At 34.5% G+C, this 27,308-nt stretch overlaps 1 protein-coding gene across 2 annotated transcripts in view; it reads left to right on the top strand.

Moving 5' to 3' along the window:
• Nucleotides 1-27,308, top strand: part of EDIL3 (EGF like repeats and discoidin domains 3) — a 426,671-nt gene that overhangs the window by 110,616 nt on the left and 288,747 nt on the right. For both annotated transcript variants that reach the window (XM_058727809.1, XM_058727800.1), the window contains exon 2: nucleotides 10,739-10,867. In XM_058727809.1, coding sequence (XP_058583792.1) covers nucleotides 10,739-10,867 — 129 coding nt within the window. The remainder of the gene's footprint in view (nucleotides 1-10,738; nucleotides 10,868-27,308) is intronic.

Genomic DNA, 27,308 nt, shown 5'->3' on the forward strand with positions numbered 1-27,308 from the left:
ATTGTGACTGTTTCAAACAAGATTCTAAATAAAACACAAATTAGACTTAAAAATTTTTTATGCCATTTTACTGTAACGTATCCTTTCTGCCTGAAAAAAAAGATAAAATGGGTTATCCAGTGATTAACAAATGTCCTGTTCTTTCTTTTGGTCCCCATTTTTTAGTAAGTGATCAAGTTTGCCAGGTTGTTTTCGACTGGTTTTCATTGGAAGTTATTTTTATATGGTGGCTGAGCAGCTTTACATTAAGAAGAGGCAGAACTGACAATTTAAGATCTGGATAAGAAGGCAATGTGAAACTTCCATAGTTAGACATGGCACTAAATGTGATCCTCTTTGTATCACCTGATTGTTTTTATAGTCGGTGTAAGTTTGTGTTCTTGACAAGAATTGATGGGCTAAGTGTTACTGTCATGATGTACTGTGTTATTTACACACAGAAGCAAAATTCTATCTTTTAGTTTGTCCTTTGCTGTCAACTGAACAACAGAAATATCTGAAAGAACAATTCACAGGGTCTATAATTTTTGCATAATTAAAAATATTATCTTAGCGTATAAAATTCAATAAGTTATCTTATGCATTTTTCAAAATATCAAAAGCAGCCAGGTGTCACTCGTTTTGCTCCATTGGCCATCGCTATACCTATGTGACAAAACAACAAACCTGGATTGGTCCTCTACCTGTAGCGCACATCCAGGCATTGACCTAGAAGCAGATATCTCATTGGGTACTTATTGCCGCTATCAATTCTTGTTTTCAAACTCAACTGAGCCCTCAGTGTTTTCTGTCGATCTTTTTTCTGAGGCTCATCAGTCATGTTTTTTCACACTCCCTAACCTTCTGAGTATTCCTTCTCTACTGTATCTTTAACCTCTTCTTTATAGTAGCTGCTTCTCATTAGCACCAAAACACTGTTAGGTTTCTGACATTTTAAATACATTTCCAACCCCTGTCTCCCACCTGATTTTTATTTGGAAACTGTTGACTGTATGCCAGGTACTGATCTTTGGCACAGGGGAGAGAATTTGCTAAGTTGAAATGATTCTGACTTTAGAAAGCTTGCAATAGAGAGTGTTTTCAAGTTTATATGGCTTCTAGACCAAGTTTCCAATACTGTTCTCAGAATTTTTGTTTATATCTCCATGATTTAAAAAATCCACTCTGTGTTAATTTACCTATCTCTAGCCCAAACCTTTCTCCCCAGGTTCAAAGTCCTAAAACCAAGTTCTCACTGCATATCTCCAACGGCATGTCTGTAGGCACTTAGGTCCACTCATTTCCAAAATGGAATCCATCATCCCCTTTGACCACCATCCCCAAACTTGCTCCCTAGACCATGTTTTCCATCAAAATGAAAGGCAGAACTTTTTGTTGAATTTTGATATGTGGTTTAATGTTTAGTTCTCTTTCCTTTCAGCCATCAGACCCATAAATTTGGTCCCTCAGTATATCTTTTGGGATCCATTTCTCTCCATTTCTGTGTTTGGTATTCTAATCCAAGCCAGCAATGTGTGTGTCAGAATAACATCTGCCACTTTCTAACTGATCTGCCACCCTTAAATTTTGCCTCCTTGTAATCCATTCTCCCTACTACTTGACATCCAAATCATGTCAGCCCTTCTGCTTACTACCCTTAAGTGGCTGTCCTTTTTGCTAAGGAATGGCCAGACTTCTTATGAGTGTCTTCAAGACACTGGGTATCCTGGGCACTTTGTATTCTTCAGCCTTGCCTCTTGCCGTTTCTGTTCACTCTTCTCTCTAGCCAAAGTGAGTTTCTTGAACCTATGCTCTGGCTCTGCTGCCTGGTTTCACATACTTGTTCCACCTCATTGCCTATCCGGTTTCCACTAGTTCTCTCGTCTTGAATTGGGAATCACTTGATTTGGGGAAGGCTTCCTAAATCACAGTTCCAAGTTTGGTGTTCCATCCCCCCAACATACTCCCTTGGCACACACAGTTTTCTTGTTCCTGGACCTAACATGCAGTAGTAACTACCTTCCAACTTATTTGTGTCTTTTCTTAAATGCTAGAGAACAAGTAATTGTCTGTCAGAGGTCCTATAGTATGTGTAGCAGTTATCACTTTTAATGGAGCATAGATGGCCTTCAGTAAATATTGACTGAATGACTAAATGGATATTCTTCATAGGTAGAAATAATATAGTCAACAGGTAGAAATATAGTCAACAGTACTTGAGAATTCTATATAGTTGAATTTTCTGGTAATTTACAAAGTTTTAACTAATTATTTGAGAGGAATTCAATGTATGTTAGTGTTAAGTGGTGTCCATTCTAATTTCTCTAAAATACTGTATACCTTTATTTTCCAGTTGTCAGTTCTGGCTTCCTGCAAATGAATTTTTCATAACTCAGAGTATACTAACAAAGAAAGCTAGTCAAGTATTTTTCTTCATTTGCTTTTCTCTCAATTGAAAGCTGAAAAGTATGAACTTTCTTTCTTCCATCTTTCCTTCTTCCCCTTCTTTCTTTCCTTCCTCACTTTATATGACTTCTTTTCCTTCTCTTTAATAAGTTGACATCTTTGGGTGAATTTAAATAAATGTGGAGGGCTGGGTCCCACCCTCCATGATTCTGATTTAATTGGACTGGGCATCCAGAATTTGAAAATCTCCCCTGTGATTATAATATACAGCAAATTTTGAGAACCACTGGGTTAGATCATTTCTGATGTCCCTTTCAATTCTAAAAACTCTAGATTTTGTTATTTTAAGAGACTCTCCAGAGTGTTTTAAAATACAAAATATGCCCAAAGATTTTCTTTCAAAATGTAGAGCCTGAAATAGTTTTGTCTTTTCATGCAGTTGGCCTTGATTGAAGCTGTGTGTTAAAGGATGCAAAATTCTCATTGTCAATACTCAACAATTTTTGCTAATTTTTTTATAATTCTCTTCAGTACTCCCTTAGCATCTAAAAAGAAAAATGTCTCTGGAAATAGTGCGATAAACACTGGCTAACAGCTGAGAGATAATCTGCTTTAAGTTAGCTTTAGTGTGGCTCTGAGTCTAAGAAGTTTCTTTGCTCAGTCATTATATTGGTGTCTTCCATAGCTGAGTATGGTCATTTGGGGACCCTGTAGACCCCAGGGTATAGCATTAGTGGTCTTTTATTGCAAGTATGTCCAGTGATTTTCTAGTAAAATGGCAGATCCTATCAATGTAGATAAACTTATTCTTATTGGCGTTCTTATTTCTTTCTCTCTTCCTCCTAATTGCAGTAATGGTCTGAAATATCAACTAGAATTTATTTTTTAAAGCACATATGAAGCTAACAATCAGATCAAACCTTTTTAACCAGCTTTTTATGAAATTTAAACTGGCCACACTCATAAGATTTAGTTTATGAATGAAGGCATTAAAATAAAAATCTGTGCATCAAACTTATTAGAACATACAGCAATGAAATTTCAATATTCAACACAAATGGTCTCTCAGGAGACTCAGGAGACCCGAAAGTAAATTGAGAGGCCTATGGTTGATTCAAAAGTGACATTTATTTTGTTGTGTACAATTTCGCTGGCAGTAAGTCATAAGGATACTAAAATTTTCTGTGAGGAATTTTGCCAGGTTGAGTATGGAAATTCCTGTGAACTTTATCTCATTTTAACTAGAGTTATTGCTTACTTGTGTACTATGCTTGGCTCATTTTGCCAAGTACTCTGTTTACAGACTGGTTATAATTCTAATTTGTGTAGTTGAAGACAAAGCTTTTATTTTCTTTCAGTTTGTAAATGAAATGATAGGAGTATAGCTACCAAGTTCAGTGGGAGAGCAATAAACTGAAGATGAGGTTGTAATACACAGACCAGAATTGTCATAGTTGTGAAACATGGGTTTAACTGGTTACTGTGTTTTACTTTCTCACACATAAATATGTATGGTAATATTGTTCACATTTAGTGTGGGAAGATAGTGAAGAAATTAAATAATATTTTGTATTGGTGAAGTAACTTGTTTGAGTGATATGTTACCATTTTATTTTGTTTTTTTTTTTTTACATCAGCGTACACATTTTTTTTGCAGAAATGGAGAGAGGGCAGGGTGGCATCTAGCACTGCTAAAGGAACAGAGAAAATGGGGAGGCATGCGTTCCTCCAAATAAATGATTGCTATATTTACATTGCCATGTATATAGATGAATACATTAGTAGTACTATGTAGATATATTCATATGTAAAAAAGATCACTATGCAAATGCATAAGAAGGTTAGCATGTAAATACAATAATATATTTTCAGTAGATGTTTGATAAATATTAAGAATAAGCTTAGCAGAAATGCCCTTGGTTATCATGAAGACAGACAGTCAAATGTAGGGCTTTAAGTTATAAATTGGTTCCTACTAAAATTGTATTGCTGACAAAAAACTTTTAGAGACATTTTGTTACCGTGTCCCAAATGCATTAGCCTCCTTTCACTTTCTTGAGTTCATTACTCTCTTACCTTTCAGTAGGGTCAGACATATGCTACTCCCCTGTCTAAAAGACTCTTCCTTAGGTTTTAACATGACTGGCACGTGTTCATGTTTCAGTTTTCAGCTCGAGTGACACCTCCTTCGAGAAGCCTTTCTTGATTGTTTATCTTAAGTAACCAGTTCTTTTTACAGCCCTTTCCACCAGCCTATTCTTCTCCTGTGTCTCCTCCTATGGTTTTTATTACAGTGACCAATACCTTGGTTTCTTATTTCTTAGTTTTTCATTATGCATTCCCTTCACTATAATATAAACTTTGAGAGTACTGGCACCTTATGTGTCTTCATCTAGGCTATATTCCCAGCCTCTACGGTGTTTCCTGGAATATCAATACATGATGAATGGATTGGTGATTCTCTGATCTGTGAACTGGAGAGGGGCACTAATATGTAAAGAAAACCAAATGCATAAATCATCTGAGAGATTAAACATGGATGAGAAAAATTAGCTCTTCGGTCCACCTGATTCCCTGAGTATGGCCAACATAAAATTTTCTCCTTTACTTGGCATTAGAAGTTGCATAGTTATATACTGAGCTCACAGAAGAAAAAACAAACAAACAAACAAACACAATCACCATCATAAAGGTATAGATAGATAATAGGCTTTTAGGTTTTTTGGGGGGTTTTTTGCATCATCTTCAGTGCTACATGATATAGATGCCTATACACTTTGCTATGTAGGTTAAACGATCATGGATTGCAAATTAATAATGAGCTGTAATAAGACAATCTGCGAATCACCTTGGACAGGTGACTGGCAACAGGTGGTGGGCCAGTGAGAAGAATGATGTAGGCAGTGGACTCAGACAGGATGATCCCAGTCCAAGCAGAACCCTGGAGAGTGAGAGAAAGACCAGGCAAACAAGAAGTTAAATTTAGCCTGCAATGATTTCTTGCCCCTGGGAAAAATAATTGCTTCATTCTATTGCCAAAAGGCAAATCGGCATCAGCTTAATTTGCCTGAGTCTGCCATAAACTGCAGATGGAATCATAAAACATAGTTAGACTCAAATTAAACACATCTGTCCTAATCTAAAGCAGGTGAGGCCAGACAGCCAAGAAGCATCAAGGTATAACACTGCACACAGATTACAATATGCAGAGGTATATTTTAGGAGCCTGCTGACAGTGGAATAAAGAACCATGAAATTGTGTATTGTCCTATTTTCCTATAGTGAGCCTGCCTTCTTGTACTGGTTGCCATCTTAGTTTTAAAAAAACTCTACCAATTCATCCATTGAGAAATAAACAAACAGACAAAAAGTGCTGATTTGAAGGCCAGGGATCTCTTGCATTTTAATCAAGAATCTTACCTGAGCTGATGCTTTCTCAGGTTAATTGAAATGACAAGGAATCAGAAGTCCCTACAGTGCATTTTAATTGGACTTGAAATTTCAGCTTGAGGATTTGTTTCTACTTAAATGATCATGCTTCATCTGTACAAACCATTGAGATAATGGGTCAGTAGAGAAAACAACAGGCTCAGATATGATCAGATATTTGACTGAGGTGTCTATGTACCCGATCCTAACTAGGACTGTCCTGAGAGAGAAAGGGGAGTGTGGCACCCAGGGAAGAGTGCTGCTGCAGCATCCCTTCAAGAAAAGAAGTTGTCCAGCTGCCAGGAATGTAGTTAACCTCCAACAAATCTTCTGCAGCACTTCCAGGATCTCACTGGAGCTTTAGAGCCACCCTGTGCCTAGGCCACCTCCAGCTGGTGATTGGACATGGCAAGGGCACCAGTGCCTGGTCATTTATGCCCTTGGAGGATTCCTCTAAAGGGTAATCTTTGCTTCCTAGTGGGCTGGCTAAGACTTCATCAAGTTTGCGTTACAGACTGAGGCTCCCTTGCTTGATTCTTTTTCAATCCCTGCACACCCCCCTTCCCCATTTCTTTTCACAGGTGTCAGATCTGCATCACAGGATGAAGGCTTTTCCTGCCCATTTCTGCTTTCTCCTCATTTTTCTTTCACAGGCATTACTTCTTAATCTTGTTGCACTCTTAACTTTTTCTTAGCATTTACTTCATGGAGAACCCACCTGACACAGGGGTGTATTTAATAATTAGATGTGGGGAGGCAGATTTAAAACACAGTCTGTAATAATCCTAATCATGTGTGATGGGCTTCTGCTGTCTATCCTCTACTTTATCCAAGTCCAAAATTTTGTTTTCTGTTGACATTGTCCATCTAACACAGGTACCTGTGGGGACCTTTATTAATCTCAGACAGACCTTGACATATGAGACCCTAAGCGAATAAGCTGAATATTTATACTGAAGTGGAAAGGGCCTAGCACTAATTTCCCTTTTTCTTTTAAAAAATTATTTATTTATTTTGAGGGAGGGAGGGGGAGAGAGAGAAAGAGAAAGGGAATATGCAAACTTCTCAAACACAATAATTTCTTTAAAACTAAATCCATTGTATTTCCTTATGAAGGTGACCACTCAGTCATACAGATAAAAGCTCTAGAAATCAACCCAGATTCCTTGCTCTCTCTCAACCCTTACATCAGTTTGATCACATTGTTATCTTGATTCTACCTCAAGATACATTGTGATTCTACCTCAAGATACATTTTGGTCAAATTTATTACCTCTTTTCTACCTTTCAAAAACACACTGAGTAAATATCAATAAGGGGGAAAAATATAAGATGAACTTTCACAAGTGTAATTTATTAGAATTAAGTAGACATAAGCAAAAAAAGAACAAAATGTACAAGGACAAGAGAGAATAAACAGGTCAGCTAAACAACAGCTGGTGTCTACAAGATCTAGTGAGAGATGAACAGATCATCCTGTCTGATTTTGATTACAGAAGCGTCATATGGCTGGCAGACGCACCTGGTCAAATGGTAGAAAACCGGTTAGTTTAAGTTATTATCACCTAGAAAGGGTATCAAAAGTGCCAAGAAAATTTTCTTAGGACACCAAGACTTCCCATCATGATGGGATAATCAAAGGGACTGGACATTCCAGCCTCGTGTGTCGCTCAGTTTATCTGGGCTGTTAAGCTCACATCAGTTAATAAATTTTGCAGGAACTTGGTTGTAGGAGTGAGAGCGATAATGAAAGGTACTTGATTTTAGAAAAGTGTATCAGTGTAGTCTGTATGCTTGAGAACCTTTGGGTTGTCACTCATGCCTTGCCTTTCTACTGTAGACATTTCTTCTGTGAGTACAAATGAATCTATATACATCTACAATGTGCCTTGATCTGTTGACATTGCTGCAACAACAGATCCTGGTCTAGGGAATATAGAATTCCCCTTTTTGTAGTACTGACAATACACAGCATTATGACTGACGTCTCATCCAAAAAAATGTTTGGGTGTTACTACTCATCTTCATGGAATGTACAGGGTTAGCAGACGGCAGTGTTGTTAGTTTGACTGTACAAAGCTGTGTTGCTTTGCTCATGTCTAGGGCAGAGAGTGACGATCTCGCTTTTAAACTGGTGATTGCCTTTTTATAGAAAATCTCAACAATAATGCCTTTGTTTCTAGATTAATTATCTGGGGGGAGGAATAGTAGTGATTTGGGGGGACTTTAATTTCCTGTTTTATTACCTAGTATTTATTAACTGAATTGGAATTAAATCATGCTTCCATTGCTTTCCCTGTTCATGGCTATCTCTGAAGAGGGTTGAGAAAGTCAGGTTTTGCTAGGACTACTTCAAGAGTTTAACGCTTAGTTCTTTTGCCCTAAACTGCGACTCTTCCATTTGATCCAATACAATGCTGTTTGAGTCATCATTCCAAAACACAAATGTGATCGTATATTTTCCCATGTACAAAGTCCTTTTCTGATTTTCCAGTGTTTAAAGAGAATCTTCAAATTTTTTGTCACAGCACATAAGGCCTTCATTTACACGACCATGCTACTTTCTGAGCTCCATTCTATCTCTCATATACATCTATGCTCTAATTATAGTGGCCTGCTTGAAATTCCTGGAATAAGCCATGATCTTTTTCCTTTGTATATGCTATTCTTTTTGCCTAGAATGTTGAGCAGGTACTTCCTCCTGTGTTTTATCACCTCGCAGCACTGAATCTTTTTAGAATTTTCTGTTGATCCTACACTTTGGATTGTGTAGACTAATTACAGCTCTTACTATGTATGGTAGTTGTTCTTGCTTTTTTATCTCCCATACTAGGCTCTATACTTCTTAATGGTAGAGACTATCTTTATTTACTTCTGTATGCTTCTGTATGTTCAGCACTGACCTTGGTGCCTGCATAGAATAGGTAGTCAAGCAATGGGGGGTGGGGGTGAGGGATAAAGGGACTAATGGAAGGATGAATGGAGGAATGGCGGAATGGCTAGCTAGTTATATAAAGACATAGGAAGTTTATTGAAATATCTCAGTAATCAGTCCCCCAATCAAATTCACTCTGTAAAATGCTGCCAGGATAGTCATCTTAAAATATAGATATGACCATGTCAAAACTTTAAAATACATGCTAAAAGCATTCATTGGCTCTTCACCTTATAAGTTACGATGTTAACTTTTTAATCTTTACTAATCTGATGTATTTATACTTTCTCAGCCATTCCTAACCAAGTAATCCATTGTCTAGCCATGCTAAATTCTTTGGTATTTCCAACACATATTTATTCTTTCATTTATTCACTTATTTCATGACTCTCTGGTTTCTTATGGCCATCCCAGTGCTAGTATTTTTATCTATCATCTTAATATAGCTAATGACTTGCTTTATAAATGTGACCAAAATCTTACCCTCCATTTTTATTTTTCTAAAGTCTTAGAGTGGTTAATCTAGAAAATATAGGAAATAATTCTTGGGAAGTCTCCTATAAGGGAATAAAGTTCCCAAGAAACAGAAAGTGGTAGGAAGTTGGGACACAGATATTTTTGTAAACTTTGAAAAACCTTCTTCTCTTGATCAGGCAATGGTACTTTCCCCTTTCAAGCTCCCTTTAAAACTCTATGGGTTTCTCTGAATCTGATTTACATCCTGTCTGTATAATAAAATCACACTCATGACTTTGAAGCCTGCTTTTCATTCTAGACTTAATCAGTGGTACACTGGGCGTGTCAGGCTGTTCAGAGATAATACCCTTAAGACTTCTGGAAGCCCTTTTATTTAGCTGAGAGAGTCTTCAGGCTGTACCTGAATTATTTGAAATATTTTCACAAGGGCCTTTTAGCCATATCCTTAATTTGATATTTATGTTGAGGCCATGTCTTTCTGACAAAGCTCCAGGTTTGATCTTACACTGGTTTGGGAGGCTGGCATTGAGTAGTTTTGGTTGTTATTGGTTGGTTGGTTGGTCAGTTAATTATCACAAATCCTCCTCTCTATATTCCTTTTCTTTACTTTCACACTTATCATTTCTTTATTTAGCATGTCTCTTCTTGTAGTACTGTATCAATGCAGCTATTAAAAACCAACTGACACTTTAATATTCTGCCTGAAAATCTCATTATTCATAGGTAAAAAGTCATTAAGTATATTTCTGTCACTAAAGTTTTTCTCAGGTAACAACGTTACCAGCTGATTTTCTCTACATAACATGGATAGCCTCACATTTTTTCTAGGCTCCTCTAGTCATTTTTCTTGATGCCTTTCCACCCAGTACCAAAGCCAATGCCATATATTATAGGTTCTGGTTATGGCACAACTTACTTCTCTGTGCCAGTGTCTTTCTTACTGTTACATGTTTCTCTCACCTCAGGCAAACTAGCCTGAATTTATTCTCATGGTCCTGACAGGGTTTGAAGAAGTAGAAATATTCAAGAGCTTTTTCAAACCTTGACTGGCTTCAAGTCTCCTAACATTCTATTGGCCAAAGCAAGTCACCTGGACAAGCCCAGAAATAAACCTCACCCCTTTAGAGAGAGAAATTGCAAAGTTACAGAGTTAAGTGTATGAATTTAAAAAGTTTTTTTTATTGGAGTAATTAATAAATCTTTCTACTAGACATATTTCAATTAATCTTTAACAAATCAGACAATATTTTATTGACATGTAATGGAGGAACCCCAAGATGAGTTAATAGCTTTTAGTATGCTATTTGGTATGCAGTGTTTGAATAGAAAATTTCATTTTATGTTACATACCATGTCTTTGAAAAGTACAAGGTTTCAAATGGGTCTTGCATACCTTATCTGTAAATCTAAACAGTGTGGTGACTCTACTAAAGGAAAATGGAGTATGAAATAGTACATCTCAGTGCCTAAGACTGCAAGTGAAAAGTCATTCTCTGTTTCTTTATTTCTCAGGTGATATTTGTGATCCCAATCCATGTGAAAATGGCGGTGTTTGTTTGCCAGGATTGTCTGACAATTCCTTTTCCTGTGAGTGTCCAGATGGCTTCACAGATCCCAACTGTTCTAGTGTTGTGGAGGTTGGTAAGTGCAAGATTTAAGCATTTCAGTAGTTACCCCCTTTGTTTGCATGAGTGACTGCCAAATTTGGTGTGGTGTAGTATGGGTATTCTATACAAGATTGCTATATGCTGCTAATCTGTTTATTCCTCTATAGTACTCTCAATTTTATAATTTATGTTTTATAATTAAATTATATTTTTATTAATGGTGTTCGCAAATCATTTAAAAATACGTTTTCATGCTTAACACTATATTTCAAAGTCACTACAAGTACTAATTGAATATAATACATTTCTTATCTCTCTAATATTGATATACATTTAAAAGTTTATTCTCACTGAAAAATAATTCCTAAGTCAATTTATTTAAATTAGTCTCTCTAAATAAAATAGAACTTATTTTAGTGACTGATAATATCTGTCAGTATTTTGTAGCTCTTCTAATCATTCCTTTTCCAAGACTGAATAAATGAAAGATTATATTTCAGCTGCATTGTTCCTTAGAGTCTTCTCTAAAACTTTGCTTTGCAAGTATTCATTAGTCATTGATCATATTTCAAATTTGTTTTCATCTGTGAAGTACTTCATTGGCATATATACTTACGGATTCAGGATCACTTCCATAATTGCCAAATTGTTCCCATTAAGGAAATGGCTGTACTTTAAATAATTTAGCCCTGTATAAATTTGTGTAGAGATTTTCTCTCTGATTAAAGGCAATATCATGATTAAGGTTGAAAATTTTCTATATTTTTTCACATCAGTACCAAGAAAAATAAAAAGTAGACCGTATCTGTTTAACATAGGAAAACTAAATGTGTTTTGGGTTAAATTTCTGTCAACCTGCATAAACCTTGGAAAATTCAGAGGTTTTGCTGGCCTTTGAAAAATAATTTTGAAGAAGAGAAGTAATAGTGTCTGTAGTAAGGGACCAGTTTGAGTTACTTATCATTGTGTCTGATACACCTAACCTAGTACCTTTATGCATAGTAAAAGCACAATAACTATTGATTGAAAGAAAGATTCATTAAATGAAACTGTCAGCTTGCCATTTTTGACTACTAGTTACTGGATTTTAGTATGCTTTATTTGTTAAATGTGTTTGTCTTGTCTTTTATATGTATTAGTATCACTGTGTGGTATATGAAAAAATTAATTATGTTATTTTAAAAAGGTACTTTGTTCATTTAATTCATTTCAAATTTAGTTCTCTTCTAAGGCTTTTATTAGCTCACTGCTATTTCAGGGGTTTGATACAGTGCCACAGAAATAAAACTATAGTAACCACTTTGACCCCATCTCCAAATATGTATGGTGAATTTCAGGGTTTAATATGAGAGCCATATCCTCAGGAAAGTCTATATCTCTGAAGAAAATTATAGTCATAAATATTCCCAACAGGAATAAATGAATAAAATAAAACTTTGTGTTGTATTTTAAGCTCACTAACCTGAAATTGACAGTGCCTTACATTTGTAGTAAGTGATGTTTTTGTTGCTATTTCCTTTCAAAAAAATTTTTTAAGGTTTATTTATTTTCTGAGAGACAGAGAGAGACAGAGCATGAGCAAGAAAGGGGCAGAGAGAGGGAGACACAGAATCCGAAGCAGGCTCCAGGCTCCGAGCTATCAGCACAGAGCCTGAGGGGGGGCTCAAACTCACAAACTGTGAGATCCTGACCTGAGCCAATGTCGGACGCTCAACCAACTGAGCCACCAGGCGCCCCTTATTGCTAAGAACAACCAAGGTGCCCCTTGGTTTCTAAGAACCAAATCTGGAATTAAGGAAGCAAATGTCTTAAAATAATTTAAAAATCAGTATCTTCATAGATTTCTTAAATAAATTCTTTAATTCTTTGGTCCATATTTTAAAATTAATTCAGTTTTTATCATTTTATCAGAAGAATGAGAATATGGGCAATAACACTTTAAAAACTAGATACACTGTCATATTCCATGTAGTTCAGTGAGCCTGTGGAGAATAAAATGATTATAGAATTAAATTTTGCTCAGATTCATTACTTTCTATTATTAAAATATTTGTGATATTCAGAAATATAGTAGTTATGATATATTATCTAAGCTCTAGATTTTATTATGTTTTAAGCAACCTCATTCTTCCATGGTATGCATTTAGGAACTATTGTAAGAAATATATTTTTTTATTTTATATTTGATTTGTCATTTAGCAAAGCATATTAGTTATACCAATTCTAATTTAATGTCTAACATTAAAATAATAGAAAACAAGTGCCCTAAAAGTTTAAAAGTGTCCATGGTTTCTTAGATACAACTTTGTTATACTCTGAAATAATTTTTTAGAATGTGAGAAAATAAGGGGAAATCAAACAGTTGTCAGGTAAGATGCCTCTTTACAACAGACATGTATTTCCTTACATGCCTTTCTATTACCTCTTTCTCAGCTCCATGTTTTCTTGCATATAATAAGGGGAAACTGAATATGTATTAAGTAAAAACATGTATTAGTAATGCTTTTAGTATCTATCCTCCTTGAGGTTTTTTTTTTTTTTTTTGTATTTTTAAAACTACTTACTGGGACAAAATGTATGAAACGTTAGATCATTAAAGACCATCCTGCATTTTTAGTTTGAAAAAATTGATTACTTTGGTGGGACATTTCTGTTGTTGTTTCTATAGCTTTAGACAGCATCAGTGCAGAAAGCATAGAGTATACTAGAATTTTGTACAACCCACTCCCTCCCTACACACAAGAAAGTTGTAGATATTTTGCTGTAATATATTAAAAGACAGAGATTTGAGGTGTCATCAGCTTACGTATTAGTCCCCCAAAGATGGAGATGTGTCCAAACTTTCTTCTAAACTTTAAGCCATATACATTTTGTGATTATATGAAGTTTTAAATCTCTTTATTATTAATTTCCAAAGGAAAGAAAATCTTTTCTGTATTGGTTTTGTTTTGATCCCAATTGTAAAAATTATTTTTACTCTGTATATTCTACAGTCAAACAGATACTGTCTTCATTGTAGTACATCTGGAAAGGAGAATTTCAAATATTCACTATTCTTAGAGATAAAAATCACTACTTGATATTACCTCAAACCTCATTATTTTGTAGCAACTTTATTTTAAGTTCTTGATGCTACTTATTTCAAAAAGATTCTTATCCGATTTTGTACTTTTATTCTTCCTTCCCAAACCATTTAGAGTCAGATAAGCACAAAATATGGCATTTGCAATCAATCCTCATATCGCTTACATTCCTATATTATGTGTGGAGGCTTCAAGAAATTGACTCTCTCAGGTTTGTGAACTTCACTCACTAGACAACATTGCTTTTATTAGATTTAATTCTTAGTCTGTCTATACACTCCAGTATCCATCTTTTACCTCTATCTGTCTCTCTTTCCCTATCTCTCTCCTTGTTTCTCTTTCCCACACACATCTCCCTATACAGACATACCTCCACAATTCAATCTTCTCAGCCTCTTAGAGTTATTACAGCTCATGTCTGAGAGCTGCAAAAGGCAATAGGAAAACATCTCCCTCATCAAAGGAAAGAAAAAACAAAACAAAACAAAAAAATCAAACAAAAACAAAAACACGAAACTCCTTCACATCCTCAGATGTGAAGACATCAGCCAGGTTAACCAATGTTTGCACAGATGTGAGCTAGATGGTGTCTTTTTCCTCCAGGGAACTTGTAGATAGACCACCATGTGGTTAAGCCCCAAATTACTTTCAATGACCTGCTCACATTCCTGGATGGCACTGTGTAATTTGGAGGCAAATGTTGACAAGTTTTTTTTATGCAGAAATTTCTATTACCAGTGAATATTTTAGATTTCATATGTGAAATTTTGGGAAATTATTACATTGTCCAAGTTCTATGGCATAATTCTCTTCTATACACCATCAAATTAACCCAGTAAAATAATAACAAGTATAAACATTTACAACTCAAATACATAGTATATTACTGCAACTAAAGAAAACAAAATAAGTGATTGACTTAAAAAAATCATAGTTTTCATATATTCTTAAATATCTATTGAGTACTTGGTAAGTAATAGTTACATATCTGATGGAATGCAATGGTAAACAAATTTACAGAAATTGCCATCTAGCCAGGAAAGCACTTAAATAAATAAATAGATGAATATGATGGGTATTGTGATAGCAGAAGTATGTGGAGTCATAAGAATTTAAAGCAGGTACCTTATCATAAGCTAGATGTCAGGGAATGCATGCCTACTCGAAAAAATAAAATCTTGACATGATTATAAAGATTAATTCCAATCTAGCAAGCAGAAAGCCAAAAGTATTCAAACATTGGAAATAATTTTAGGAAAGATCAGAGATAAGGAAAGTTATGATTCCATGAGCTGCAAGAAATTCAGTGTGGCTAGAGCTTAAAAGGAAGACACATTATAGCCCAATAAATTTGGAGACGTGGCAGATTCTGCATGTTTTGAGGAATTTGGACTTTATACTAAGACATACAGAGGATTTGTACTTTTAGAATTGGAGGAATTTGCTAGCTACTAGCTAAGAAATCAGGCATAGCTTTATAAGTTATAATTATACAGATAGTTATTGACAGTCAGGGACTATATGAATCAGCCACATGGAGAATAATTTTTCTTTAAAAGACCAAAGGTTGGAAACTGATGAAAGTTCATCAATATTTGAGCAGTAGGTAGAAAAAGTTAAATCTATAAAGGACTCTGAGAAGAAGTGGTCAAAAAGACAAAAGAGAAACCAGAAAAATGTTGCACCCCCAAAATGAGAGGCAAATCGTGTGTCAAGGAATGTATTATCAGCAGTGTCAAATACAATGGAGAAGTTGACCAAGATAAATGTTTATGTTGATTATCTGTCACTGAGAGATCATAGTGCCAGGATCAGTTTTGCTAGAGTTGAGAAAGAGCTGGATTGTGGTACATGGAAGAATTAGAGATAAGATTTTTAAAAAGTGGCTGAGAAAACAAGGAAGCTTTCTCAACTTGATAAAATAATAATAATAAAAAAGATATATCTATTAAAGGCCTACAGATAAAATATTTAATGGTAAGAACCTTGAAGATTTTCCTCTTAGATTAGAAACAAGACAAGGATGCTCCCTCTCACTATTCTTTTCAACATTATACTGGAAGTCCTAGTCAATACAATAAGACAAGGAAATGAAATAAAAGGCATACATACTGGGAAGAAAGTAATAAAACTGTCTTTTCATGGATGATATGATCATCTATGCAAAAAGAAATCCTAAAGAATAAACAAAAAAATTCTGGAAGTAATAAGCAATTATAGCAAAATTATAGAATGCAAGGTTAATATATAAAAGCCAATCATTTTTCTGTAAACCAGTAATGAACAAGTGGAATTTGAAATTAAAAACACAATAGCCAGAGCACAGAGGATTTTAGGGCAGTGAAAACACTCTGCATAATATTATAATGATGGATACATGCTATTATACATTTGCCGAAATGCATATAATGTATATTACCCAGAGTGAACTCTTCTGCAAATTATGGACTTTGGATAATTATGATTTAAATGTAAATGTGGGTTTATCAATTGTAAGAATGTACCACTCTGGTAAGGAATGTTGATATTGCAGAGCTTATGCATGTGTGGGATCAGGGATTATATGGGAAAACACTATACCTTTCTCTATTTTTCTGTGAACTTAAAACTGTTCTCAGAAATAAGGTCTTTAAAGAATGGCTGTAACATTTATCAGTTTATTCATTTATTTGTTTATTCATCCATCAAATATTTATTGAATATATACTATATGCCAGACCCTGTTCTTGGCACTAAGGATATAATCACTAAAAATAGGCTTTGCCCTTATAGATCTTCTAGTCAAATGGGGAATTAGGCAGTAAACCATCATACTTACCATGGGAAGTTCTATAAAGAAAAATAAAGACAATTGTGAAGTAGAATAAGAAGAGGTATATTTTTAGGAAAGATGATTAGGAAAGACTTAGAAGTTTGTGTTTGAACAGAGAGTCGAACTGAGACAAATTCACTGTGTATGGATGGAGAGAGAGGACAGTAACGTGAAAGGGGAGTTTGGACTAAGGGAGGTTTTTACTTTAAGATGGGATTGCAGTATCATTATGATTCAGAAATATGACATAAAACTAAGCTCATGTTTTACTAAGAATAAACTGTGTTAGATGACTCATATAGATATTTCAGTATTATTTGGCATACATTTAGCTATCAGTCTGAAAACAAAAGACATAAACATTGGAATTTGGTAGCAATTTAAAATCCATCACTTTTAGAAAAAAATTCCAAGTACCTGTGTTATGAGAGTAGTTCAGTATGGGATAACAAAGGCAGCATCTCATTTCACTTATAGCCCTTCCTCTTTATCTTCTCTGTAGTTACATTGGCTTCTGACCAGGTTTTCTCATTTAGAAAAATTAATAAACATGAAGGTGCTTTATTCATCCTGTTCTGTCTTCTCCCGTCCTCTTCTATCATATTCCATCCAAACTCATTTCCTTTGGGAATTGGTATTCCTTTTCTAACGTGAATTCAGGTTCTTTTAAATTTGTGACCCTCAGATCTCAACACTGCTAATCTGTCCTGCTTCCATTTCATTATAAGAAACCAGTTACATTTACCCAGGATAAATAAAGTCTCATAATTTTTTTTTTAACAAAGCCCAACAATTTTCACTGTACATCTTGCCCCCGTGAATACGTAAATTCATGTTTACCTTTAAGAAGGTGATCACTATTGGGGCGCTTGAGTGACTCAAGAGGATAAGTGTCCAACTTCAGCTCAGGTCAATATCTCATGGTTCATGGGTTTGAGCTCTGCATCAGGCTCTCTGCTGACAGCTCAGAGCCTGGAGCCTGCTTTGGATTCTGTGTCTCCCTCTCTCTCTGGCCCTCCCCTGCTCTCTCTGTCTCTCTGTCTCTCTCTCTCTCAAAAATAAATAAATATTGAAAAAAATTTTAAAACAGAAGGTGATCACTGTCAGAATATCAAGTAGTGTAATAGAGACAGACACTGTCTAAAAGACTTCTTTTTAGTGATCATGAAATATCAGAATGTTAACAAGCTTTAAGTAGATCTCTTGGGTACAGCAAGGCTATTTTTAGATTTCTAAACTTTGGTTGCAAAATGAGAGATTTGATGAATTTCTGTTAAATTATTTATATATTAGGTAAAATTATGAGTAGTTGTCAGGTTTTTTTCCCCTTAAGATTACTTCTTGGAATAAGGAAGGATAGCTCATGATTGAATCCATATTTCTAGAAATTATCATAATGAGAGCTATTCTGCATAGACTAAAATAGTTTCTCAAAAGCTGCTAGCCATGGATGATTGCTAAGAAATTTCCCAGTCAACTAGACTCAGGGGATTCATTTTCAGAGTTATATCTATATACTTTTCTGGTAATAAGAAAGATTAAATATGTGTCATATAAACAAATAGAATTGTACAGTTAAGTTGGTAGATTTAAGGGTAAATCTTTGCCATATTCTGTATATATTACAGAAAATTAACTTTGTTTTATATATGTAAATATTTCTATAACATAGCTTATAAACAATTAGGTTCTTGATCTTAAAATGTTTCTACTTTATTGTTAATTACAATGATTAGAATTTGTTAACTTGCAATTTCAAGCCCTGACAATCATATATTAATTCAGAAAAGAAATACAGAGCATCAAAGAACCTTAGAAAATATCAAGTACAGAAATCCTCTCTCACCTAGAAGAAAGATAAGAGCCAATTTGTGATAAAGCTTTATTTGTAAGAAAAAAATGTAATACATTAAAAGAAATATTGATGTATACCATTCTAACTATTCTTTTTTTTTTCTTTCTGAGAGTATACCTTTTCTATTGCTTAGGTATAAATACTTTTATGAATGAAGTGATAGTGGATGTGTATCATTATGCTTTTTCTGCTTAACAAATCATACAAATTTAGTGGGTTTAAACTAACATTTGTCTCTCAATTCTGAGAGCCAAGTAGGTTTCTGCTTGACTGGTGCTGGGTAGTGGAAATTGGCTCAGCTGGGATAGCTTGTCTCTGCTAGATCAGGCTTCTTTATGTGGTGGAGAGAAGGTCTGAAGAGCAGAAGAAAAATCAAGCCCAGATTGTAAGCACTTTTCAAATCTCAGTTTGTGTCACTTTAGCTAATAACAGTTTTGATGGGTAGACCTGCCACTTTGTATTGAAAAAGTGAGGTTGCAAGAAAGAATTTTGTGGCTGGTTTCGTAGTCTACCACAGAATGTTAGTTAGTTGATTTTCTTTTCCTTTTTAAGTATTAAAAAAAATTTCGTTTTCATTGGCAATGCAAAAATATGATGAACATGTTGACATCTTAGTAGACACTTATTTTTATGTTACTAGCTATGAAGGTAATCTGTTTCTTTATACAGGAGGAAAAAGTAAAAGCTGTCTTCAAAAGGGGAAAATTGGTTATGTTCTGTTCATGTTAGGAAATCCATTGAAAAATTAGAAATGTGAAAATGGAAAGTGACATCAAGTTGTTCTTTTATTCTGATTCCGAATGGAATGGCATGAGGTCAGTTGTGGCATTGCCAAAATGTATAATTCTACATGTTCATGAAACTGATAAACTGCTATTATTTATTTGTTTTTGAGAAACAGAGCTTGCATGCATGCATGTGCAAGTGGGGGAAGGGCAGAGAGCAAGAGAGAGAATCCCAAGCAGGCTCCACAAAGAGCCCGTTGTGGGACTCAAACTCACTAGTGGTGAGATCATAGTCTGAGTTGAAGCCAGGAGTGGGAGGATTAACCAAGAGTCAGACGCTTAACCTACTGAGCCACCCAGGAGCCCCTGAAAATTGCTATTTTAAAGTGATAGGCTAAGTGGCAAATTTGGCATTAACCTCTTGAAAAATTTTCTCTTCCGGCTTGACTACTGTCATGGAAAAAAGGTTTATAGGAGACTCATAGATGACATAAAATAGTTAAAATGTGCCCAGCCCAATAATCTCTAAGATCTTTCATATAGTTACTTCATTTTCTCTTGTTCATTAATTTTTAACCTGAATCCTCTTGATTCTAACAGTTATACCTATTGTTTGTTTCTTTTTAATTGAATTAATTACATATCTGTTTTTGGTTTAAAAATAACATTAAAAATATGATTTTAAGCAGTCATAACAGGGTGTTGATATTTTATCATGTCAGGGAAGTTGACATGTTGCTGGAGAATGAGCAAAATTATTCTTCCTATGATTATAATAGAAAAGAAAATGAAAAAAGTAATTATCTCTAGGTTGAGTTGTTGAATGCCATTATCAGGAAGAAAACAGCATGTACACTGTTTTTTTCTTGGATAAAGCCATCTATATTTAAGAATTTATAATTTACATAGAATTTATAATTTACATAGAATTTACATAGAATAGAAATTTTATAATTTACATAGAATTTATAATTTACATAATTTACATAAAAATTATTATTTACATATAATTTACATAGAATTTTCTTCATTAAAGAAGTACTGAAGAAAATTTAGGAAATATAAGTTAATAGAAACCAAAAGTATTATAATCTTAAGTCATATACACTCTTATTCTTTTTTTCTATCATTTACCTACATGTTTCTATAGCCATATACAGCCTTGTAAAGAATGATAGCAATTTAACTTGACTCCTGTTATACAACTATGCACATGCATGTTTATGTGTATACATATAGATGCATAAAAGTTATACTATCCATAGATAGTTCATATTCTTTAGTGATCACTTTTGTGTTTTTTTTTTCACTTAGGATGTAATATCTTTCCATTTCTTTAAAAATTATTCCCTGACATTGTACAAAATATCTGGTTAACATACCATCATTTACCATCATTTATTCAACCAGCCTGTATTTTTTGATGTTTAAGTTGTATGCAAATTGGCTCTATTATAAACATTGGCTCTATTGATAAACAGTCTTAAATTTTGTGAACATTCACCATTGTCTCCTTAGACTAAATTCTTAGTTAAGGAGACTAACTTAACTAAGTCAGTTAAGGAGACTAACTTGGTTCGGAGGAGTTATTTAAGAAAAATTTTAATATTGTAAGATTGTGTAGGAAAGGCTAAATGCTTTATCATGATGGATTTATAATGAAAAGAAAACTTAGTGGGCTTATATCTACTTAATCATAATAATGAAGATTTGGGATCATTTGATTTGTAGAGGAAAGTAGAGGAGAAAATATAAGATATAAGTTATATTTACATATATAAAATATAAGAGGAGAAAAATGTACTTGGAGAACAAAGAGATTATCTCATCAAATATAGTTTTAAAATAACATATAAAGACTGCATTCCCTTTCATTTTCCACTTAAACAATTATTATGTAAGGCTACCAATTATTTTAAAAGGAACCACTATAAACACATCTTAATATCCAATTTGGTTGACAAAAGCTATGAGGAAAGAGCTGTTCTCTAAAATTCAGACCAGTAAGAGAGGGTATAGGCAGAAAGTCTTAAATAATGGCTCTAGAGCTTGTAGAGTACAGAGCTAACTTAAGATAACAGGATTAGAAAAAGCCTAACAGGGTTAGATAAAGGTAGGAAGTGGGGAAATGATTAATATTACTCTAATGGAAACGAAAAGTCTTTTGGCTGAATGGTAGAGTGTTTGCTCTCATCTGCCCTCTTACCATTAGCTGAAGATAGAAGGAAGAGTAAGAAATGAAGCATTAAATATTCATTGCAAAGTGTCTCGATAGGTTGAAATTTATTTCTTAGAACTACTAGAAATCCTGTAGTATTTAATACTGGTAAATTAGATAAGCTAACTACTCCTAAATCTTACTGAGACCTACTGTGTGCTAAATCATGATATTTGTTGTGAGGGATTACTAGAGTAAAGCATAGTGGTTACTAGAAGAAATAGAAGGCATGAAATCTTTTCTTAAGGAGCTTCAAGTAGATGTCATTGTTTGTGAAGATTTATTTGACCACAGTCCCTGAAGACATAGGAATGTTGGGTGACACTTGAAGGTAACTTTGTACTTTAAGGCCGTTGGTCTAAATCAAAGTATTCATGTGGAGGCAGATTCTATAATGCATATTATTTAAAATACAGTGACAACACATAATTTTTAAATGAGTCATGTAATGAGTGAGAATTTGGGCAGAATCCTTTTCAGAATATATTAAATTTTTCCCTTTGAAAGTATAAAACTCACCAAATTATGATTTAAAATGGACAACAATCAATATTTATTGTTCTCTTTATTTTATTTTAACCAAGGCTTGGGAAATAAAATAGGGAGGACACAATTTTGTTTCTATCTCAGCAAAAGATAGAACAAGTCTTAGGATATTTTCTTAAGAACTAACCTTTGGAAAAGACAGCAAATTTCAAATAAGAATTGGCAACTTCTTTTCATGGCATGTTGTAAATCTCCATAATGTCTTTATCTGGTAAGATTTTAATTGAGAAATCAGAAGCCAAGTGCTTTATCCAAATCATAGAGAGCAATTGGGTATAGGACTTGTTACTGTTACTCACTGACGTTGCCACAAACATTTTCAACAAGATAGACGTCAGTTGTGTCATTTAAGCTCTCTTTCAATCAAAGGCTTTGGCTGCCCCAGGAAATGGATAAATCAAGATGCATCATAGAACATGCTCTGACCTTTAAGGTCAGCATCTATTAATTATTCAATTATGGAAGTCAAGCTATATTATTCTTCACAATGATGTCCTGACCCCAAACTTCTGTGCTAAGGCTCACCTCCCAACCAGGCATGCTAGCTATTAGGCCATCACATCATGAACATTGAAGGGGGTGGGCAGATAGTCTTTTTATGCAGTTTACCAATCACCATAATGCCAAGGACATTTTTTTTCTTCATCCTCTTCCTTTTAATAATGTCTTTTATTTTTAGAATACTCTATTCATTAAAATGCTAATATACATATTATTCTTGTTATAACCTTGAAATAAACAGTTGAGCTAATGCCATTCTCAGTGTTAAATAGGAAAGTGATAATGTGATAAATGTAATGACTCTACCAAGGTCATAGATTTCTCCTCAACGGCAGGCAGAACAGGTGTTAAACCTGAAGTTTTGTCCTATGGACTCTCCACAGTCCTCTACATTCAAATTAAACTGTGCCTGTTACACATATGGGGATGGATGCTTTGAACAATGAGAGAAACTGGAGATGTAATAATAATAATAACAACAACAACAACAACAACAACAATAATAGTACCTTTACTTACAGTGTTTGTCACGTGCTGAGCATGCTTCCTTGGAATGTTGTAGGAACACATTCTTTAAAGGATTGCATCATGCTACGGTGGTTAAAAACTGAATTCAATCCTGGCTTTTCTATTTACTATCTCTGTTACTTTGTGCATGTTGCTTAACCTCTCGATACCTTAGTTTCTTATCTGTAAAATTGGGGTAATAATAGGACGAACTTCGAAGGGGTTTTGTTCAAATTATATGAGTTAGTATATGGAAGGGTCTTGGAACTGTGCCTAGCTTATAAGAAGAGGTATACGAGGAGTTATAAAATAAATAAATATATATATATATAGACATTTCAGAAGCTATATGCAGAAATCAGACTTCTAAGTTCCTGAATATTCTTCCATCATTTTAGTCATTAATAACATTATTTAAATGTCCAATAAATCCTGCTCTATTATTTTTATGTCAGGATTTTTTTCTGCTTGTGCTTGAATATGCAAACTGGTGGCAATTTACCTGTCAGCTTTTAATTTTTCAAAAATTTCTTTCCTTCAAGACATAATTTGACAAATCACCTCACTTGGAATGGGAAAAAGAGAACCCGATGTTTTATTATTTGAAAATTATGAGTAATGTAAGTAATGCTTACATAATTAGGAATCAGCCTTTTAGGACTATAGCTTTCCTTATGCTCACAGCAAATAACTTATGAATTGATTTTTCTTTATAAGAGTACAAAATAGGAATCTGTAAGGACATAATAAATACCAAGATGAAATTTATGGTACCATATTAATATTAGGTTCTTAGATGTGATAGATCAACAGTAAGCTCTTTGTGGCTTTGCATAAAGATTGAATCACAGAGTAGAAAAAACCACTAGTATCTTTCATTTAACAAATATAATTGAGCATCTTTTAAAAGCTCTTCCTGACCTCCCGAGGCTAATCTCCCCTTTGTCTGTGACCCCTAAATAAAGAACTTGCTCTCGAGATACTTATGTTTGGGAAAGGATTATAAAACACACACACCAGTAGCTACTACATAATGCAGTAAATAATCATCATAAGATGAGGACGAAGTGCAATAGATATCAAGAGAAGGAAAGGTTACTTTGAGTCCCAGGGATCAGATTTGACAGCTAAAATAGCTTTTAAAATGGGCTGGTATGGAAGTGTAGTTCATCAGCAATGTTATTAGATGAGAACATTTTAAGCAAAATGCAAGATGATAAACACAAAGATGAGAAACTTGAGAACATTTTGGAAAAATTAGAATTAGTTGTTGCCCAGATTATTTGATGATTTTAGGGATGTTTGGGAGCCAGACCAAGAAGGCAGTTCGGACCTATATTATTATGTAGGACCTCTAGACATCCTCTCAAACTATTCTCATTATATAGTTTTCAATGTTGTTAACAAAATTATGCCAGGAATATGATTCTATGGTCTCTTTTGATAATATATTACTGAAACATACAAGTACACATACACACACACACCAACACAAAACACTTTACGGAACAGTATTTGAGGTAATTTTTAACTACTACCTCAGGCTTTTCTTTTATGGATTAAATTGTACTACTTTTTACTATTACATTTTTATTCTACCTCCAAGGTCTTTTTTTTTTTTCATTTCATTAATTATTGTGATTGTTTTCAGTTAGACTGGGTCTGGTAGATAGTTGATTTGGAAAATGCTGAGTATAGCTTATTTACTGAAATTAGTGCTAATTTCTAACCTAGAATTTATCACCAGAAATTAATTGCTGGAGGAAACACTATAAAGGTCTAAAGACAGTTTCCAGAAGAGTACTTCTGTGACTATAAATGTCAGCTGATATGTGGAAAATACAGTGAGAAACCACAAAATATGTGTATTCATCTGGATGGATACCTAGTGCCAGATACTAAGGAAACTATTTCAATAAAGACAAGTGTTTGGTTTTCTTGGCTGTTGACTTAATCAACTATATATGAAATACATGCAAATGAGATTCTTTGCTAGAAAGGAATAAGAGATTGGAAGAATACCTTTAAGTCTAATTCAAAATTTTGTAATTTTTTTCCTATTGCTAAAATACATTTAACATTGATGCTAAGCCAGTCATATTCTCCCTTGACCCCTTCCTGAAATATGACTCCCTTTATTTTATGTCTTCCTGCCCCCTGCCTTTTTTTTTTTTTTTTTTTTTTTTCTGCCCAGTCTTTCTTTCACACAGGAAGAAGATAAGATTAGTAGTCCCTAGTATTCTGGTAATTGGTATAAAGTGGGACTGAAAGAAGAAGGGACAGGAAATTAATTCTTTACTCTTTTTAGTAGCTAATACAATGTTGTGTTATTAGTTATAACATAGCAGCCTAAAGAAGGCAGGTAATAAGGCCATTGTATTTTGTCCTAGTCAGATGTCATCTGGAGATCTAATTCTTGTTGCTGTATTTCAAAATACCTTGACAAATCTGAATTTATCAGAAGAAGGTTAAAAAAATGATGACCATGGTGTAGGCCATGATATATGAAATTAAATACAGATGTTTATCTCAGTTAAGAAGAGAATTATGGGGGATATGATAGCTGTCTTCAGATATTTGAATGGCTGTTATATCAGAGAAAGTGCCACATTATTCCATTGTTTCCCAGAGGCTAGCTCTGGGAGAGCGATGTGACATATTTCTTTGTGAGGTTATAAATTCCCTGCCACTAGAAGTTTTGAAGGAATAGTTAGATTTTTAGTTGGCAGCTTTGACTAAGTGACTTTTTAGTTTGGTTTGGATGTAAAATTTTGTTTTTTTCAAAGTTGCGTATATTTTGTCTGCTGAATAGCCTATCTCCTTGGCTGTTTTTTGTTTTTTTTTTTTCCATTTGGTAGAGTAAAAATTAATAGTATGCATTCACAACTTGAAAATAACCTCAAAGATAGGAAGAGTGGGGCTTGGGCCCTGCCTAAATAGCCCTGTACCTTTATTCAATTTCCTTTTCTTAAAGTTAGACCTGTCGACTTTTTTTCTGAGTTGAGTTATTTAAAGACATTTCAATTAAGGAAAAATTTGGCCTAGGGAGACCAGTTTTGCAGATAGGGAAATCACATTGTCAATGTCATTTGATTAATGCCTGAATGCGATATACTGACCCTTTTTCTTTAAAGAAGATCCTAATGATTCTGAAAAGAAAGCATTTAATTTTACCTTCTTTTGTAACAGGCAAGAGGAAACACAATCCTCTTTAGCAGTCATTAACTGACTAGAGAATGTCAGTGGCACATAGGTTAGTTGAGTTCTATATAGCCAAGCTGAAGCCGTGCTTTATCTCTTAAAGTTAGTGTCCTTGGGATGAGTTCACACTACATGAAAACAATAATTCCCCTAGACCAAAGAGAAACATAAATCTGCCAGAGATATCTGAGCTCTCTTCAAATTAGACCTGCCCACTGTTCCCCCGCCTTCATCTTTTGATATCTTTTCAAAAGGTATTTTAATTAAGCCAAGTATGTGGAACTATATTTTGAGAACTCATTTCAAAGCCATCATAAAATTTCTGAATTCCTCTTTGTAATATAGGCAGTGAAAAAGGAATGATATTTTGTTAAAAGGTTTCACAAATTTCTAAAGTAGTAAAATGTCATTTTTTTTTTAACGTTTATTTATTTTTGAGACAGAGAGAGAGCATGAACAGGGGAGGGTCAGAGAGAGGGAGACACAGAATCCGAAACAGGCTCCAGGCTCCGAGCTGTCAGCACAGAGCCCGACGCGGGGCTCGAACTCACGGACCGCGAGATCATGACCTGAGCCAAAGTCGGCCGCTTAACCGACTAAGCCACCCAGGCACCCCTGTAAAATGTCATTTTTGAAATAGATATAACATATTAAATATTTTCTTGTGCACACACAAAGACAAATCATATGCCAGGATTTTGTAATATAATAAAGTAGTTTTCTGTCTTCAAATGGCCACCATTTATTTTTCTTAAAACATTGAGGTTTTATATTACTTAATATAAGACTATAATACTCAACGCTCAACCCTAAGGCTGAATCTGTCCAAGCACAGAGCTCAGCCATTTCTTTGTCTCTCTGCCTTGTACTACTTTGACAAGGGACACTGAAAGATCTACGTGGTCATCATTAATGGTAACTCTATTGTGAGAGTAACTCTCACAGGAAGAAGGCACAAATATCTGGGGCCTTCTGGTGGCTCTGTCAGTTAAGCCTCCAACTTCACCTCAGGTCATGACCTCACGGT

The sequence above is a fragment of the Neofelis nebulosa genome, chromosome 1 (genome assembly GCF_028018385.1).
Source record: "Neofelis nebulosa isolate mNeoNeb1 chromosome 1, mNeoNeb1.pri, whole genome shotgun sequence".
Taxonomy (NCBI): domain Eukaryota; kingdom Metazoa; phylum Chordata; class Mammalia; order Carnivora; family Felidae; genus Neofelis; species Neofelis nebulosa.